The 18,886-nt window shown below is 40.5% G+C and overlaps 1 protein-coding gene across 2 annotated transcripts; it reads right to left on the reverse strand.

The window, feature by feature from the left end:
* Positions 1–2,974: 2,974 nt before the first annotated feature.
* On the reverse strand, positions 2,975–11,415 carry slc33a1 (solute carrier family 33 member 1). 2 transcript variants are annotated; one of them, XM_036150011.1, is made up of 9 exons: positions 11,335–11,415; positions 10,251–10,708; positions 9,998–10,151; positions 9,574–9,769; positions 8,555–8,754; positions 8,274–8,458; positions 7,009–7,126; positions 4,011–4,226; positions 2,975–3,908 (listed from the first exon to the last, which is right to left on the reverse strand). In XM_036150011.1, exons 2-9 carry the CDS (start codon positions 10,664–10,666, stop codon positions 3,741–3,743), a joined length of 1,653 nt encoding a protein of 550 aa, XP_036005904.1. In that variant the 5' UTR covers positions 10,667–10,708; positions 11,335–11,415; the 3' UTR covers positions 2,975–3,740. The 2 variants fall into 2 exon arrangements, with proteins under 2 accessions (XP_036005904.1, XP_012730281.2); XM_012874827.3 differs by having other exon boundaries at positions 11,179–11,409.
* Positions 11,416–18,886: the final 7,471 nt, after the last annotated feature.

Below are 18,886 nucleotides of genomic sequence, written 5' to 3' on the forward strand. Positions count from 1 at the left end.
GGAAACCATTCCAGTTACATTCAATTTGTTTCTAGTTATAATACAAGACGGTCCGTTTCCTTCTACAACACTATCGATGCCATAGAGCCGCTGACCTCGCAGCAATCCCTCCTGAGTGAGCATGTGGCGACAGTGGAAGGAAACAACTCCATTCAAACAGGAAGGGATTTCGAGCGCTCCTAGAGGGCGAAACCCAGAATCACTACACAGTATTTCTCGTATGTGAAGGAAAACATTTGCAATTTTAATCTGTTCCATCCTTTAAAGTAAAAAAATGATCTTTTTTCTGATTGATTTCTATTCTCAAAGTAAATTAAATTGTATTCCATCTAACCATAAGTTAGAGTGTAAAGTGTTATCCATCAGTTTCTGACGTGAGAACCCACAGCACTCATTCCTCGGGTGATGGAGGGATTTTATTTGCACTGCAGTAGATTTTTCTTTCTTTTGGTCTTTGCAATGTAGAAATAAAGTAAAAACACTTAAAAACAGTACAGTAAACTCTTCAAAATGATCCGACGGATGCCTTGACTTCATTAGTCAGATCCACAGACTAATTCTGACAATGGAAACCAGGATATTTCTTAAAATCTAAATTACAGGCCTTAACAGCTCAAAGACGCATCACTCAAAGCAGGATTGTATAAAAACAGCTTTCCTTTTACAAAGGTTGCCAACTCTTCGTCATCACGTCTTCAGTTTAATGGCAGCCCATAATAAGTCCTTTCTTGTGGTCTTTTCTAATGTAGAAAGCTACAGTGGGCGTTCTCAAAGTGCCTCTACTCAATCGATTATAATCTCCATTTGTCCCGTCTACGCTGACACAGGGCTAATAAAGCATGTGAAAGAAATTCACTTTGATAAACATTTTTATTATTTTTTTTAAATCAATTTATTTCACCAGAAACTGGTTTAGTGTTTGGACCGAAAACCCGAGCTCGTTTAGGCCGGGCCCCGAGGCTAAAGCAGAAAACGTGTTGGACCCTCCCTCTGTTTAAATGACATGGGAACAGCTGTGAACAAAAGATGTGCAATATTTCAAAATAAATATGTTTTTTTAAAATACAGTAATGTACGAAACATTTTCCAGGGGAGAAAAAAATAAAAACCCGTCTCACAGCAAACTCAGGGTAGTTGACTGTCAAAGTAAAGCGCCGTGTCAATGCCAGAAAAGTCTCCACGGCTGACGATCTGCAGATATAAAACGTAACGAGGCTGAGAGTCGGGTTTGGAGTCCGGACATCTTTAGTTTCCTGTCGTCCGACTCACTCAGAGCACGAGATGCTGAAACAGCTCAGGTATTATTTAGGTGCACCTCGGCCGTTACAGACGTTTGCCTTTACTTCAGTGCGTTTACTACACACAAAAGCTAAACTAAACCCCCCAAAATCCATCTACTAAACATTTTCACCGAGCATCTAAACAGAATAATGGCAGCTGGCTGTTCTTCCTTCATGGCTGGTGTCAAAGTGATGCAAAACCACGGATGGAGAGCGACTAGATGGATGTTAAACGCTTCCAGCATTAATGCTTTACAGTAATATGGAGTTATGAGAGGTCCCATAAACTGGAGAAATGGAAAGCAAAGATTTTCTTAGATATTACAAACCAAAATCATGTCTTAGAACAATATACTGACCAACCTTTTTTTAATGCTCACTGAAGCTTTGTAATGTACAAACAAACAAAAACAAAAAAAAGCAACACATCTGCGTTCATTTCTCCATAGATGACAGTTTTGACCACAAAGTGCAAATCGGATCCTTCAAGGAACGAACGCTTCCGGCGACGCGCACAAATGACTGACGGGTTAAAGCCGCCGCAGCGCGTCAGGAAACCGGGTGAACTGCGTTATATTTCTGGTGACAGAGAAACATGGAGGGTTTGCCATCCGCGCGTTATGACAACATAACTTCTCAAATACAGCTAAGTGTCGGCCCAGAACAAGGCACAGGTTAACCAAATAAACACGGCAATAATCAAAATGATAAAAGATTTGAGCGGATCGATCATGAAAGGAGGCGGGTTTCCCCGTCGGTTCAGCCGATCTTATTAACATGCAAGCATCTGTTCTACAGGCTGCTTTTTATCATTAGCTGTTTTAATCTGCTTCCATCAGACAGAGAAGAACAGTCATCCCTGTTGTACGGGTCTCATTCTAGGGCTACAGGATGAATGTATTGTCATTGCTATGGTGATATCACTAGCCACTGTTTGGGATGCAGCCATTGTTGTCTGTGTTTCAAGCGTCAGCGATTGCCGTGATTTATTTTATGGCAATAAGATCTCAGCCTTTTGGTCGGAGCTTCAGTGCAACAGGTAGCCGAGCCTGACGCCGGCTACAGCGGCCGGGATGCTAAAGGTAACCGCAGGGTGCCGGAGTGGGTTAAATGTGGATTTACTGCGACTAATATCGGCATATTTACCAGCATTTCTAATTTCCTGCCACTCGGGGTTCAGAAATCGTACAGATGTGCCAATCAACTGGCCAAAGACTGGAAACTATTTCCCCCGAATGTCAAATGCTGATAAAAATCTAATCACAATGTTTTTTTATTTTCATAAAATGGATCAAATCTAAAATGTGCGATAGTTTTGGACTATAGGCACATTAACCAACAGCAGATACCTTTTTATTAGGATTATATTAAACTGGGTAAAGTTTATAGGCCTGTGCTTTGATGGATAAACGGGTATAATTGTGTCACTCCTTCATCTTCTGTTGAATTCAAGTCTACAGCATCTACCAAAGAACCCACGGTTCCTTTAATTTATTTATTATTTTTTTATGTATTACGGTCCTTAGAGTAGAAAAAAAACAAAAAGTGGAACGTTGGACCCCAGGAAAATAAAAAAAAAAGAAAAAATAAAAAATCGGTACCGGCCAACGAAAGCCTGATTGGTGCAACTCTGCTTGAAATAAACGTTTCGTGAACTTATAAGATCGATACTAAAATATAAAAACAAGTTTAGGTTGTAATGCAGCACACTATTTACTATAGGAGACAAGGATTCTGTTAAATCATAAATATTAAAGTCTCGGAGGCGAGTAGGATGTCTGACGACGTGCGTTTTTCTACATGGGGACAAGAGAAGAGACGTCCTCGCGCTGCAGATGTCCTTTTTTCTTTCCGTGTGCTCATATCTGATTTCTCTGTTTTTAAATAATGAGCCGAATACTGTTTGGGTTCCGCTCACTGAGACAACGGTCCCGCTTCATAGTACACGCCCGCCATCTGACAGGTACAGTACATGAAAACACACGAGCTCTGATTGGTGGATCTGCTCTGGGAATATTCCTGTCATGTAAGGTAGACGGCGGTAAGGTAAGTCAGAACTTGAAGTGCTGACATTCAAACATCTTTAAAAAAAAAATCATTTTAAAGAACCTTTTGGGTTCTTTGTAGACAATAAAGTTCCTATAAAAAAAAAAAAAGATTTCTACATGTTTGACCCAGCCTCTGCTCTCTGTAGTTTAAGCAGCACATGATATATATATAAAAAAAAACGACTATCTTTAAAAGATGGCGATAACAGCTTTTTTTTTTTTATATATAAAAAGAAGACAGCGGTGGTGGCTTGCTTCGTGTGTGCGCATCAAAGTGGCAGGTTTAATGGGGAATGTCTCCTCTGCCAGAGCATAAAGGTGTGTGGTGGTAGGGGGACGTGCCGTAGAGTCCAGCCGGCTTTGGTGCAGAGCAGCAAGGTGCACTCCCTACCAAGTGTCCGTGGGATCGGTGTCACTGGCCCACTCTGCATCTCCACGCGGCGGGGCTCTGGTCCTGCAGCCGCCTGATCTTCTTGCCCAGCCACAGCCACCAGAGCAGGCCGATCACCACGCACACCACAGACTCCACGTAGTAGCCGTCCAGGGCGGTCACGCACACGCCTCCCTCCTTAGTGCACAACTGCAGGAGGAGGAGAAGGAAAAAGTAGGGTGGGGGGGGGGGGGGGGTTACTTTCTAAATAAAGACGCACGGTGATTCTCAGCCGTCTCACGTTGCGCTCACCCCCGCCTCCAGCGGCGTGCTGCAGCTCTGGCCCGCGGCCCCCTGGCACTCCTTAGACGTCAGGGGGTCAACCAGCCACAGGGCCACGGTGGAGGGCCAGTTTCCCCCCAGGTTGGTGACCGTGTTCAGCAGGGTCATGTAGGTGCCGCCTATGAGGGGGTCGCTCACTTTGGCGTGGAAGGCCATGCAGGCCACATACATGCTGTACAGCGCCACCTGCAGGCAAACAGGAGCCCGACCGCATCAGACATTTAGAGCCCGTCCAACCGGCTGGTCGGCTGTTTTACCGTCACGAGTCGCAGGTTTGCTCGTTACTTTGTTCATCTCTGGGTTTTAATGATGCATTGGAACCATTTTATTTTTTAAAGTGGTATGATGACATTCCAAAAAAAACCAAAAAACATCCTCATGGTGTTTATAAAAATAAAACAAGCTTCCAGCGTGATGCTGACCGCTCGGCTCGTCAGAAACACTGCAAAAAGGGAACTAAAAATAAGTAAACGTTTCGTGAAATAAACGAGTTTGTCCTTGATTTTAGGAGGCAAGTTTAAATGATCTGCCAATAGAATATGATTTTTGCACTTAAAATAGGGACAACTCATCTCCATCGTCTTATTTCAAGTGCAGTTTATTAAATTATCTTGTTTTAGGGGTCAAAATACTCATTCCATTGGCAAAAAGTCTTATTTACCTCCTCAAAGCGAGGACAAATACTCATTTCAAGACACTTTCCCTGACTTTTAGTTCCGCTTTTGCAGTGAATGGTGGAGCTCGTTTGAACCTCTTGGTTTTACAGGCACTGATCTGCACTGCAAAAATGGAACTAAAAATAAGTAAAAATTTCTTAAAATGAGTATCTGTCCTTGATTTGACTGGGTAAATAAGATTATCTGCCAATGGAATGAGATTTTTGCACTTAAAATAGGAACAATCCATCCCTATCGTCTTATTTCAAGTGCAGGATGTCTAATTATCTTATTTTAGGGGTCAAAATACTCACTCCATTGGCAGATAATCTTATTTACCTGCTCAAATCTAGGACAAAAACACAAATTTTAAGAACATTTTACTCTTTTTTATGTCTGTTTTTGCAGTGTGACTTGATTTGTTAAAACTTGGTTCACAGAACTTCCATCCGGCTGATGTCAGGCCCAATCCAGACCTCTGTTAGCTTGATTTAAGCAAACAAGAAGAAAGCAGTACTTCTAGACGTGCCATCAGCCTGTTTGACGGGGTTATGATCAGGTCAGCCTTATGTCTACACTCCTCTTGACGATGTTGCCAAATATCTCTGTCTCTGACCACAAACCATTTCTGGAGAAACCCTGAGCTTCTCCGTGAGGACAGCCGTGCATTTCTGTCACGCTTGAAGATGTCGATACTGAAACCAGCGGCGCTTTCTCATTCAGGAACCTCTCAGTACGTGTTGCTACTGAACTGCTTTTATTTGTGTTGCACCAACCAATTTGAATAAAACCTATCATATCTGATGAGGAGCCTGGTCAAATATCCAGACAGTTATACCAGTAGCTTGTTGATGGCTAGATGTAATTCCTCTACGACATCAGGCATATGTATATATTTGAGCAGGTTCAGATTAAAGAAAATTCCCAACTATTCCTAATAACTTGTGCACCAAAATCACACACTGCAAAAACTAAACTAAAAGTAATTCAAATTTTCTTGAAATTAGTGTATTTGTCCTTGATTTGAGCAGGTAAACAAGGTGGTTTGCCAATGGAATGAGATATTTTGCACTTATTTCAAGTGCAGTATATCCAATTATGTTAGTTTAGGGGTCAGAATACTCACTCCATTGGCAGATAATCTTATTTAGTTGCTCAAATCAAGGATAAATGCACTAATTTCAAGAAAATTTTACTTATTTTTAGCTCTGTTTTTGCAGTGCATTTAGTGAAATCCACTGAAGTAGCTTGATGTATCATCATGCCACCTCCATAAAAGGTTAAAATGCATCTTCATAAGCCCAAAAAATATCCTGACTGACTTTCATGGTGATAAAAAGCGCGTGTAACGCTTGTAGAAGGGGAAACATGTTTTTTCTCATTGATATACTATGACAGGGCGTCTATCATCTGATCTGATACGGTCCGTCTGCAGAACCGCTCCAAGGCCCTATACACTGCATGTGTCTCGTTGTTCTGGGGGCAAGTAGAAGTAAAATGTAGTTCACCAAACAGCCAATTCTGGTATTATAGGAGCAGGATCCTGGGTGAAATAATTATAAAACCCTTATGACGTTCGCTTTGTAACGACGCAGACTGTTAGCAGGTTAAAACCCTGTAAAATCTAAACACTGAAGGAGAAAACTGAAGAGAGAAAATTATGATTTCTCTTAAACTGGCTTATTGATTTTAATTAGCATCCGATGACATCTAGAAAACCAAAGACAACATTAAGAAAACACACACTAGGGAAAGGACATTTTTAAAAACTACATAGCAAGATATAGTGGACGATTTTTTCTGGAAATGCAGGTAAGAAACGCTCAGGTCACTAAATAAGATGACCCCATTGAACTTGAAGCTGAAAGATCGTCCACTGTGCCGTTAATTTCAGTTTTCTGCAACAGTTAGGGTCCAAGGTGACGATATATTTAATGTCTGCATGCTTGGAGCGCTGTAACCGCAGTCAAATTCCTTAATTGGGCCCACAATCATGGCCAATAAGGCTAATTGTGATTCAGAGGATCTAGACAACATGACAGAAAAACAAAGACTAAATCAACACATATGATCCAGATATACCAGACTAAGAACCTGAAAATAATAAGAAACTAAACCCTCCATAAATGAGACTGTAAAGAAAATTCTGCGTTATCTAACCAAGGTTCAGTAGAGAACGTTAGTAGCTGGTTTACAGATGGAGTGTGATGGTTGGGATGTTAAGAACCAGATGGCAGGACAACTTGTCTGAACTGGAAGCAAAAGCCAAGAGAGAACAACCAACAGAGAAAAACAAAAAAAGAGAAACAAACCTGATGCAGCGCATAGCTGAAAAAGACTATGGCATAGTAGTAGAGTGGGAATCCTCCTTCTTGTTTCACGCTGGGGGTCCACCACACCAGCAGGGCGTACTCGAGCCCAATAAGCAACCTGCAACACAGAACAGGACTCTGCTAGCTCGCTGCCTCCTGCCTACACACACGAGAACCACTGAGCTATATAATACACGGGAGTGCTAATAGCCCGCTGTTAGAATGAGTCGCTTTGAAGCCACCAGCCGCCATATTGGTACTCCCTATTTTCTCCCAGTAACTAGGGAATATGTGCGCTACAGCATTGAATAACGATGATTTTCTCATGTTCAGGGGGGGCTTAAAACTTTTAAAATGTCAAATGCCATATACTTTTATGTTATGTTCTAAAACTATCAAGTACTGAGAAAGTCATGTGCTGAAATATTTAGCATTTTATTCATATAACATTTATAAATATATAAATACACATATAAATGTGTGTGTATATATATATACATATAATATCTAATATCATATATATATATATATAATATTAAATATATATATATATACTATATATATATATATCTATATCATAGAATACCATGTCATATATATTATATACCATAGACATTACAATATATATAATACACATATAATATCGATATACATATATAGACAGAGACAGAGATATAGAGATACATATATACAGATATAGATAGATAGATACAGATACAGATATAGATATACATATACATATATATATAGACAGAGAGACAGATAGAGATATATACAGATATACAGATAGACATATACAGATATATATACATATATAGATAGAGATAGACACATATATATATACACATATATATACACATATATATACACATATATATATACACACACACACACACACGTATATATATATATATATATATATATATATATATACACACACACACACGTATATATATATATATATATATATATATATATATATATATATATATATAATATATATAATTATATATAAACATGTAAAATATTTCAGCACCTAATTGCCTAGTAGTTGATAGTGTTAGTATACCCACTGACTGTAGAATTACCTGTGAAACGTTTTCACACAGCCAGAAAAATGTTTGTTGTTGCAACCAAATCCTATGGGATTCTGTGAGAGTAGGGAGTAGCAAGATGGCGGCCAGTGACTTCAGTTTTTCGGCAAAATCAGCACTCCAGTGTATTATATAGCTCAGTGACAAGAACGCGTCTCTGGGAGCCGCTACCTGAACGGGAACGCTTTGTAAAAGACGTCAAGGGGCCGGGGCCCCGCCGTGTATCTGCTGATGATCACCGGCAAGAGGATCTGCAGGGGCACCATGGGCACCGCCAGGAGTGCCAGCTGCTCTTTGGGGACGCCGGCTTCAACCAGCTTCAGACCTGTAACAGCATCCGCTGCAGAGAACCCGATCTAAAGCAAAAAAAAAGAAGACAAAAAGACGTGTTCGCTGCGAATGATCGTCACATGGAGACGCCACAGGTCGTCCTTCTGATCAGAGGAATGTACCTTAGCTGTGAGGAGCAGGGAACAAAAGGTGAAGACGGTGGGCATCTTGACGATGGAGAACAGGAGCCTGTAGGTTTCCATGACGCCCTGAGTCTCTTCGGGGACGTTCCTCCTTCCTCTGACGGGAGCGTTCTCTCTTTTAAAGATGGCCACCAGAGTGGTGGAAACTAGGAACATCATCCCCCAGAAAAACAAAAAATCTGTAGCAGGAGAGAGAGAGAGAAAAAAAAAAAAGCAGCTCTCGTTCAGCTAAAAGATCCAGGAATACTTCGGCTCTCACATTTTTTCATGCAAAAAAATGAGACGGTAAAAAAAAAGACATTCTAAAATGTCTTCCTGAGATATTTCTTGTACAAACTTACCTGAAACAAAATATTTACATTTCTGATTATAAGGGTAAAATAAAAAATAAGGGCTACAATAACCTGGTTGCATAAGTGTGTACACCTATAACTTCACACTTTGCTAAAGCCTCCTTTGGTAAGGGTCTAACACATCACCACAATGGGACAATTGGAAAGATTTTGGAGGAACATCCACGTTTAATTATGTCGCCTTTGCTATACATTCTCTCCATTCATTGGCGTCTGCCTTCCCAGAGCCATGTAGTGCATATATTTCTCTGCTAAATCAGGTAGACTTCTCCCATCTGATACCTTTTGGACAATGAGACCAATCTGACCCTTTTTAACCTCTCTGCTAACTAGGGCTTTAGATGAACTTGGACCTTGGACGAGGGCCTTTTACAGTTAAACCTGATCCCCCGTATTTGATGATAGGTGTGTACCAAAAATGGCTGCCTTTTGAAATCGAGTCAGAAGACGGGCTGGTATTAGTTTAAGGGTGTGGGCCCCTTATGCAACCAGGTAAATGCAGCTCCTTCCTTCACCCTTCACTCCCCCTCGTTGTTGGTTTTTCATTTGAAGTATTCAGGAAAGCTTCAAAGTTTTTTTTTTTTTTTTTTAGGTCACAAAAACATAGGAATTAGAGCCGTGTAACACTTATGACATCCACTGTACCTGGCAAGGTGACGATGCCCGTGTCTTTGGGCACTAATCTGAGGTACTTGTTGCAAAATTCAGGCGACTCCAGAGCCAGAAAGAGCACGTTCCCCAGGAAGTAGCCAGCCGTCTGGCCTACGGAGTTACAGGTAGATGCATAGCCCACGTTTTCTCTGGATAACATGGTCAGAGCCCAGCCATCCACAGCTATATCCTAGCGTACGGAGAGAGAGAGGAATAAGACAACGTGAGTGTCTAAGTATATACTTATACAGGTATTCACATCATGTTAAACCTTTTTTCTCATCTGATTGATTTTTTTGTGACAGACCAGCACAAAGCTACACATCATATCCGTATTTTCTCCCGCTTCATCGTTAAGTGCTGTTTTGGAACGAGCCGTCGCGTAAAACCCCCCGTGACTGTCCTCTTTAATGGTTACCTGTGTGGCTGCCAGGAAGGCGAGCATGAAGAAGACCGCTGTGAGCGTTAGCACGTCGGGTCCCTTCTCGCTCTGCAGCAGCGAGTTGACTGTGACAGACAGGTAAAGCATGAAGAGGCCCAGCAGGTACTGGGTGGGCACCAGCCACGACTTCCTGCAGAGACACGGGAGAGACGGGCCACAGTGTAGAGACCGAAGCACACATCAGGGCACACATCAGGATCGGCCCCCCCAGCTCGGGTTCGTCCCCTACCTTCTCCCAAACCTGCTGAAGTACAGGGCGTCCACCAGCGGCGCCCAGAAGAGCTTCAGGCTGAACGGCCAAAAGACGAAGCTGAAGAAGGCCTGGTCTCTGTAGCTGACGTTCTTGCTCTGTAGGATCAGGGGGATGCTGCCGGCCAGTCCCAGGGGGATGCCCTGCAGCACGTAGAGGAACAGGAGAAGCGATATGCTGCCCAGCTCGGCGCGGATCCCCGGCCGGACCCGCTGTCGCCTCCTGTCCTCAGAGTCTGAGCTCCTGATGAGGCCATCCGCCTCCTCCTCCATCTCCGGCTCAGGAGAGCTGGCCTCCCCTCTGTCCGTGAACCCAGTGTGCTCCGGCAGGGTGGACGCGCCTGCTACTCTCCTCTGCCGCCCGTTCCTGCGTGTGGTCAAATCTGAGGGCTCCATGACGGAGCTGAGGGCATCAAACCTGCTGTGCCCACAACGAATCTGCAGGAAGAAAGTAGAAGTAGCAGTGAAACAGCTGGATGGAGGCTCAGGGGACTCTGATCTCGTTTTTTTTTCCCCCCTCTTGGAAAGCTCCTGTGTAAATTAACCACATCCTCTCCAAAAATTATATTGTTGAAAAGGGAAATGTAAACAAATTGATCCATTCCATAGAAAAAACAATTGCGGCGAGAAAGAGAAAACATTCAGAAGCAGTTTTGATTTCAAGTGTAGTACAGAACATGTCAAGAAGACACCCATTGATCTCCAACAGGAAGCTCAATCATAAGCTAAAGTCGGTGAGAAATTAACAGAATGTGAGATCTGCGGCTGTCACCTTGGTGTCGTTTAAAAGCAAATGTTATAACACACTTAAACAACCTGCATAAAACCACCGACACGCAAAAAAAAAAACAAAAAAAAAACAAGCACATCAGGAGAAAAGAAGCGCAATAGATGGGTCCATGCATTACCTGGTGATGACAGCATGCCAGAATCAGAGACAAACACACACAATCAGCGGAAGGAAGGAAGGAGCCAATCAGCGGCTGGTTTCACACGCTCGGTCGGCCAAAAGACGCCGACATCCTAACAGAGAAAACACGGACACGACGAATATAGGAGGCTACCGTTTGAATTAAAAACACATCAGCGGACAAATACACGGGACGACCAGGAAGAGCGCTGTGTGCACCGCGCAAATGTGTCCGGGTAGCTTCAGCTGACGTGTCTAAAGTGACGCTCCGCAAAGTTCCGCCTCAGAGGCCGTGAGAATAAAGACGGACGGATCTTTATTACAGAAGCCAGCGTAAATCAAATGTCTCAATTCATTTAAAAAAAAAAAAACAGGAGAAAGTACTCAATAAACAATTAAAAGTAATAAATAAGTTAATAATCTGTTGACCACAGCAATGGTAGTTTAGAACCAGCAGAGGTGTAGAAAGCATTTATCACTCAAGTAGAAGTATAGATAGTAGGGTTTAATAGTACTTCTGTAGAAGTAGAAGTATCAACCTGTTGCTCAAGTAAAAGCATAAACGTACTGGATTTAAAACTAATTAAATTATTTAAGTAGAAGTAATTTAGTTGTTATTACTGGAATGTAAATGAATATCCATACGTAGCTACAGGAATTGATAAGGACAACAGATGTAAGACAACAAAATTGGAGATGAAAATGAGTGAATTACTCTCCTATAACAATCACCCTTGTATGGTTGTCTGCACACAGTAGACAGTGTTGTCAAAATCTTAATCTTAGTGGCTAATCAAAAAATAAAAACAGGAAAATAACAAAATCTTCTTCTTCTACGTTTTGTGCTTCTTCCTAAATTATTTGCGGCAGTACCGCCTCCAGCCACAATCAAAATCACTCTGTTCGGGTAGCGCTATTTATCTGAATATTTGTTTTGAGTTTGTTTTTTATTGACAACCAAAAATTGCTGCTTAAGTAAGGTGACAATGTATTTGCGCTTTAGTTACTTTACATCTCTGAGAATCAAAATAAACTTTATCCGCCAAGTTTGTGGGTACAGTCAAGGTTTGACTATAGATTCTAACACTCACATTGTGTAACAACAGTAACAAGCAAAGCAGTAAACTACAGCCTATATAACATATAAAACATTGGGGGAAAATAGAGGAGCAGTATTTTTTTTATTATTTTTTTTTTATATAGAGGAGCAGTATGTACGGGAGTCTTTTCCCCCCTCCATATATATCTGTATATGTTCTTTCAGCAGTATATCTCCCCTGGCTGTAAGGTGTTCATCTCAGACAGCCTGGGGGTAGAAACTGGCTTTGTGTTGGCTCGTTTTTTAGCCATCAGCACTCAGCACCCTGAGGGCGAAAGTCTGAATAACCTGTAAGTAGGATGAGTTGGGTCGACATCTACTGTCTCCTGAAATCAAGCATTGTCTCCACAGTCTTTGATGGTTCTGCAGACTTTAGGAGCCTCACGTATGGGTGAGAGATCCACGGATGTGCAGTTGTTAGTGTGCAGAGAGAAGAAGAGAGGGGAGAGAACACACCCCTGGAGGGTACCAGTGTTGATTGTTGGGTGGAGGAAGATGATCCTCAGCCTCACCTGATGGTGCCGGTCACTCAGGAAGCTGGTGATCCACTGACAGGTGGAGGGGGGGGCACTGTGAGCAGGTTAAGCTTCTGGTGGAGAATGTCATTGTTGATTGTGTTGAAGGCCGAGCTGAAGTCTACAAACAGGATGCTGCTGTGCGTTCCTGGATGGTGGAGGTGGGTGGCGCATGGTGACGTGTAGGCCCAGCTCTACATCGTCCTCTCCTGACCTGTTTGCCCGGTAGGTAAACTGCGGGGGGTACAGCAGGGGGCCTGTGATTTATTTCAGATGCTTCCGCACCAGGCACACAAAGGACTTCATGACCACAGATGTCAGGGCAATAGGTGTATTTTAAGCAAATGGGAAATTTACTCAATTCTAGAGACTCTTTGAATATTTTGGTGGAGGGACAGTTGATCTTTTTCATGTTTTTAGGCAGAGGGGGGAGACGGCATCAGAACCCGGTGCTTTCTTCCCACTCAGACGCTTGAAGGCCCTGTTGACATCTTCCTCTTTGATCTTAGGTTCCAGCAGCGGTGGAGAGCAGGCAACCTTGCCTGCAAGCTGAATTCTCGCGGTATTTGTGTGTTGTGCAGCACAGAGAGTTACACATTATCTACCTGGCTGGCCAGCTTACAGAGAAGATGCCTGTAGGAAGGGGTTTCAGGGGTCCTTTGTGTGAGTGAGGTGTGAAAGTCTAATGGTCGAACCTTAGAATTTTATCTATTAATTTCATAATAATAATAATAATAATAATAATAATAATAATAATAATAATAATAATAATAATAATAATAATAATGATACATTTGAAAATTTGTGTTGTGTTCATTATGTTCGCCAGTACAGTTATACTATCATGTTAAATGAGTATTTTTGGAAAGTGCATTCAGTAACACACACACACACACACACAGCATTTAAGATTAGAATCTTGCATCAGATGAATAAAAAAGCAAAATTTTTCATCCAGAAATGGGGGCTTCATGACATGAAATGTATTTTTTAAAACCGGCTTAAAGTGTTTTTTTTTTCAAGGGGTACTTTTAATCTGACAAACAAGCCTCCTAGAAATGCACATTCTAATTTACTGAATAACGGTTTATATGATTGCACGTGTATGTTGGAGAGAATAAAGGAGAGACACGTGTGCTTTGCTACTGCTTACATTTAGAAGTGCTAGTTATTTCTAACTACATAAAATTTACATAACTTTCTTTCTTTGACCAACTTCAATTGTTTAAATGTTTTTCTTATGTTTAAATTTCCTGTTCTTATTTTCATCGGGATTAAAAAAACGTTTTAATGTAGATTTAATTTTTCCTTGTCTTTTGTTGTTTCTTTTCATTTTATTTCACCATGGATGACATTTCCTTTTTTGAATAGAAGCAAATTTACTGATTGGTTGATGGTTGTTTATTTAATCAGCTTGCTAAATTAAAAGAGAGCGCCCCAGCAGACAATGACTCTCATGAAGAGCAAGCTTTGCCTTAAAGCACTGATTACAATTTTATTTGAATTGCCATGTAAAATACTTTATTTCCCCTTTATCCATACTGTGCCTTATTTTGAAGCAACTCTGTTTTTTTCAGACAAGGATTTCTCATTAAAAACTAGAGTTATTTGTAGTTCTCCTGGTAAGCCAGGACAACAGCAAAGAGAACACACGTCAGACTATAAAAAGGACTCATTCCCTGTCTTCCTATTTTAGTTAACTGTAATTCTACTTCAGAACAATTTCTTAAACTTAAAAATAAATAATTTGTATTCAAACATAACATTTATTTCAATGTATTTCTGGTTTAATCTAGTTGCTGCTGAGTCAAGGCGATTAGATACTATTTTGTGATTTAACTCTAAGCGAGCAGTCTGTATGTCTTCCTATCTTAGTTAGGGTCATGATGCACCCCTGACCCCACATTAAATTAAGAGCTAATGAATAACGACATGCTCTGCCTTGTGGCTTGGTGTGAGCGCATGTGAAATTGCTTATCCCAACAGCAAACATGTGACAACACAGGCATATTTGAGGGCCACAGCATGTGATGAAAGGGCCACGGTAAAACTGCCATTACAGCCACTAATCCAGATAATGTACAACTCTCTGAGAAGTAGGGATGCCATTACCACACACAACTATGCCATTTCACTGCACTTCCCAAATAAACTGCTTTTTAGACTGTTTATGTTTCTGGATTTTATTTACCCATATATTATATGTTGATCTGATGTATCCACCACCCTGCTGACATTTTGTCTGTGAAATGATTTCCAGAGGAGCCGTCAGGGTTTCTAAAAGGCGACAAAAACTAGACTTAGACTTTAGACTTAGACAACTTTATTGTCATTTTGTATGCACAGAGTGTGTAAAAACTTTCTTTCCCCAAAACACATCTTTCCCAGGAAGCATGGCTTGTTAACACCACTGCTGCTTTAATAAGCATGCACATCATGATCGAAAAGTAACTAACTGAAGGTCTTTGACTATTCATGTGGCAAACACGAGTCGTTGAATTTGGGGAAGTCCTGATCCTTTAGAGGCGGATGCTGGGAACCTCTTGCTTCAGGTGGGACACTGTAATAATACCAAGATATATTGCACTTATATGAGTTATATCTTAAAAAAACAAAACATTTCCCTCAATATAATCGAATCTGCTTTGTCTCTGTCCAATATGCTCATGTAGGGGTTAAGTCTTTTTTCCCCAGGGTCGTATGAGTTGACATTTCATCTTACCTTTGAGGAAAAAACAAAATGAGCTAAACAAAAATAAAACACCATCCACAATATTTTAACAGAGGACGGGAAAGTATCTCATGGATACGTCAACGCTCATAGCACACAGCATGATGTGTAAAAGCACTTTTGATCCAAGGCTAATGTTGGGGTCAGTGTTGCCAGATTGGGCGGGTTTTCGCCCAAATGGGCCTTTTTTGAACATGTTGGGTTGGGAAAAATTTGCTCTGGGTTGGTTTTTAAGATTTCACATTTGGCGAGTTTTTAGAAACTATTGATGGGGACATTATATCAAGATCATTGTCATTGTGTGGCAGAAATGTAAAAACGTCTACGTTTTTATCAAATGCGTCTCGTTGTGCTCATTTTATTAGTTTGTTTATTTTGAAAATGTGTAGAATCTGTCTAACCTTTAATAGTTTGTGGTTAATCAAGTGTCACTACATGAAATGATATTGGTCATGTCAGGCGTAGATGTCCCAGATGGGGTTGAGTTCTACTGATCAACTTCAAAATGTTTCATGGCTTTGTGTGAAATAGAAATGTTTAGATTGATCTGTACTCTGTGAGAAAGAAATGTTATATAAAATTAGATTTACAACTCATTTTTCGAGGCTATTGATAAAAAAAAAACTATGGTTGCTATCACAACGTGATTGGAAAAGTTATCTAGTGTGTGTAGGTATTTGGTTGTCTGATTGCACATTTTATACGTAGCCTGTATGTGTGATGCTTTTGTGCGCTAATGCCGTTATTTTTCATTATGCGTGTAATACTTCTATGCTTTTAACATGAGTTCAAGAGTTTTAGATTTGAGCTGCTTTTTTTTTTAGTTTTATGTTGGACTGGCGACCTTTCCAGGTTGTACCCCGCCTCTCGCCCATTGACAGCTGGACACAGGCACCAGCACCCCTCACGACCCCACAAAGGATAGACGTGTTGGAAAATAGATGGATGGATGGTTTTATGTTGTGTTTGGGCTGGAAACTAAAGTCAGATCTGGCAACACTGGTTGTAGCTTTTAGAGAGACATGCTTGACTATTGAGGCTGTGAATTTCCACAAGACCAGTTGCAATTTATGCAGAGCACAGCTGGACCCGACTGTCGATGATGGCTAACAGTGTGGCTTTGTGTGGTCTTAAACTTTAAAATGAACCTAAAACAAGGGTTCAGGGACTCCTGATTGCTACTATAGATATATATAATCTGATCAGACACAAGTACCTCCGGAGGCCATCAGTTATAAAGTGTTGTTTATTAAATGTTCCACATGATGGGGCTGTTATCATCATATCTCACCGCTGAAGTTTCCGCCTTGTTTGGCCTCTTTGTTACAGACATAGTTTCCTAAATGTGCAAAATAGGCTGGTTATGTTTTCAAAACACATGCTGAAAAGTATTCCCTTACTCATGCCAGCAGTTTTCTGTTTTATTAAATTTTCTAGGTTATTTTTTTATTTTTATTTTTTACAACTAACCCTAACCCTAAAAAAGGAAGCAAAGACAAAGATGTCTTGTACTATGAATTGGATGGCATTTTCTTTTTTCCATTTTGTAAATTATCACAGCAGAAAAAAAGAATATCAAAAATGAAAGAAATGAAATGAACTCCAAAGCAACTTTTGTTATAATTTACTTACCTAAAAGTAATAAACAGCACAGTAGAAATCTCTCACATCATTGACGTTTTAGCATGACAGAGTTGGAAGTGTAGAGGCACTATGGTGTACATATTACGGTAGTAAAATTTACAAATTAATGACCTGAAGGATTTACTTGTAAAATTATTCATCCTCCTGGACCTGTAGCTCCCATTTTCCCCTGTTACAACAACAGACTTTGGTGCACTTTACTGTAATTTCATGTAATAGACCAAAAGAAAATGCTCTACGCAACTATCAAGTGAAAGCAAAGAGGATACATGGCTTTCAAAATTCTGTAAAAAAAAATAAAATAAATAAAAAGTCAGTAAAATAAGTCAGATTTGGCTTCCTCCAGCTGCCCATTTAGTCTAACCAGCTTCCATGTCTCTGCTTAAGGAAAGCATCCCATTACATGTGCTGATGGTTTATTCAGGATGAGGAAGTGTTATTTTCTGCCACGCAAAGTTGTGCATGTAGGCCAAAAAGTTCAGTCTTGATCTCCTCTGACCAGAGCACCTTCTTCAACATGTTTCCTTTATCCTCTACATGGCTTGTGGCAAACGCTAAATAGGACTTGCAATCGATTTCTTCTTGCCACTCTTCCATAAAAGCCAGATTTGTGGAGAGCACGCATAATTACCCACCTGAGACGTATATCTCTGCAGCTCCTCCAGAGTTACCATGTGTCTTTTGGCTGCTGCTCTAGTTATTGCTGTCATTTACTGGCCTGTTGAATTAGAACGACGGACACGTCTTGGTGTTGAGCGGTGCTCTTGGAGGTGTTAAAAACTCTGGATACTGTTTTAAAACCTTAGCCTGTTTAAAACATGTCCGATCTTAAATTATCCCTGATGTTTCTGCTGTGGCCCTTGGTCTTCATGATGCTTTTCAAAATTTGTTTTTGTCGCTCATTTTAGAAAGTGAAGCTCATAGATTTGTTGGGAAAAGAGTTCAAACCTTTACATTCATGTTCAATGCATTAGATCATCCATTTATAACAGATTTGTTAAAAGTACATTTTTTAAGCCGGTGTTCTGTCAGTGTGGCATACCAGTAGTTAATCTTTATACCTCCGGCTGTCTGTGTATCTGACTATTTTATCAAAACAGCATACGTTTGTGAAGTGGTATGTTAATGGTGCTTGTTGGAAAACACAATTAACAAAGGGGAATGTTGTTTTGACAGATTTTGACATGTTTGATCTTTATCAGTTTCGGGGAAGGTGTCTCCCATTTGCTCAAAGAATTATAAAAAACGTCAATATACATTTCTTACAAGTTATGTAATTAAGTAATGGGTAATTAATACGCAATATGATGCACATAAACCACTCGTAGTCAGAGCTATGCTGAAATGATTAATGGAATTTAACAAATTATCAATTATGCAGGTTTCATTGCTGGGCATGCACATTAACCAAGGTGTGTCTTTCTGATTGGTATAGTGAACACTTGTTTTAAACATGCTTTTCATTAAGCCCCAATTTCTGCATGAATTTTTTTTATTGGTCTGATACAATATCCTAATCTTAAATGCTGTGTTTGTATTACCTGGAAGTGGGAAAAAATTATAAATAATAGAAATAAAGGCTTTAAAACATTATCAGTCTCTGTTAATCCATATAACGTGTTTCCCCTTGTGAACCGATTTACTGATAATAATGAACTTTTTAATAATTTTCACATTTTATTTGAATATGACTGAGTTTCTTGTAACTTTGATAATG

The sequence above is a fragment of the Fundulus heteroclitus genome, chromosome 18, assembly GCF_011125445.2.
Source record: "Fundulus heteroclitus isolate FHET01 chromosome 18, MU-UCD_Fhet_4.1, whole genome shotgun sequence".
NCBI classification, from domain to species: domain Eukaryota; kingdom Metazoa; phylum Chordata; class Actinopteri; order Cyprinodontiformes; family Fundulidae; genus Fundulus; species Fundulus heteroclitus.

What these genes read in the sequence shown, in the direction of transcription:
- slc33a1 (XM_036150011.1), bottom strand. Translation starts at nt 10,666, where the DNA reads ATGGAGCCCTCAGATTTGACCACACGCAGGAACGGGCGGCAGAGGAGA. An exon ending in CCTTCCTGGCAGCCACACAG is followed by an intron (nt 9,770 to 9,997) that starts GTAACCATTAAA and finishes TCCGTACGCTAG; the next exon opens with GATATAGCTGTGGATGGCTG. An exon ending in GGGCATCGTCACCTTGCCAG is followed by an intron (nt 8,755 to 9,573) that starts GTACAGTGGATG and finishes CTCCTGCTACAG; the next exon opens with ATTTTTTGTTTTTCTGGGGG.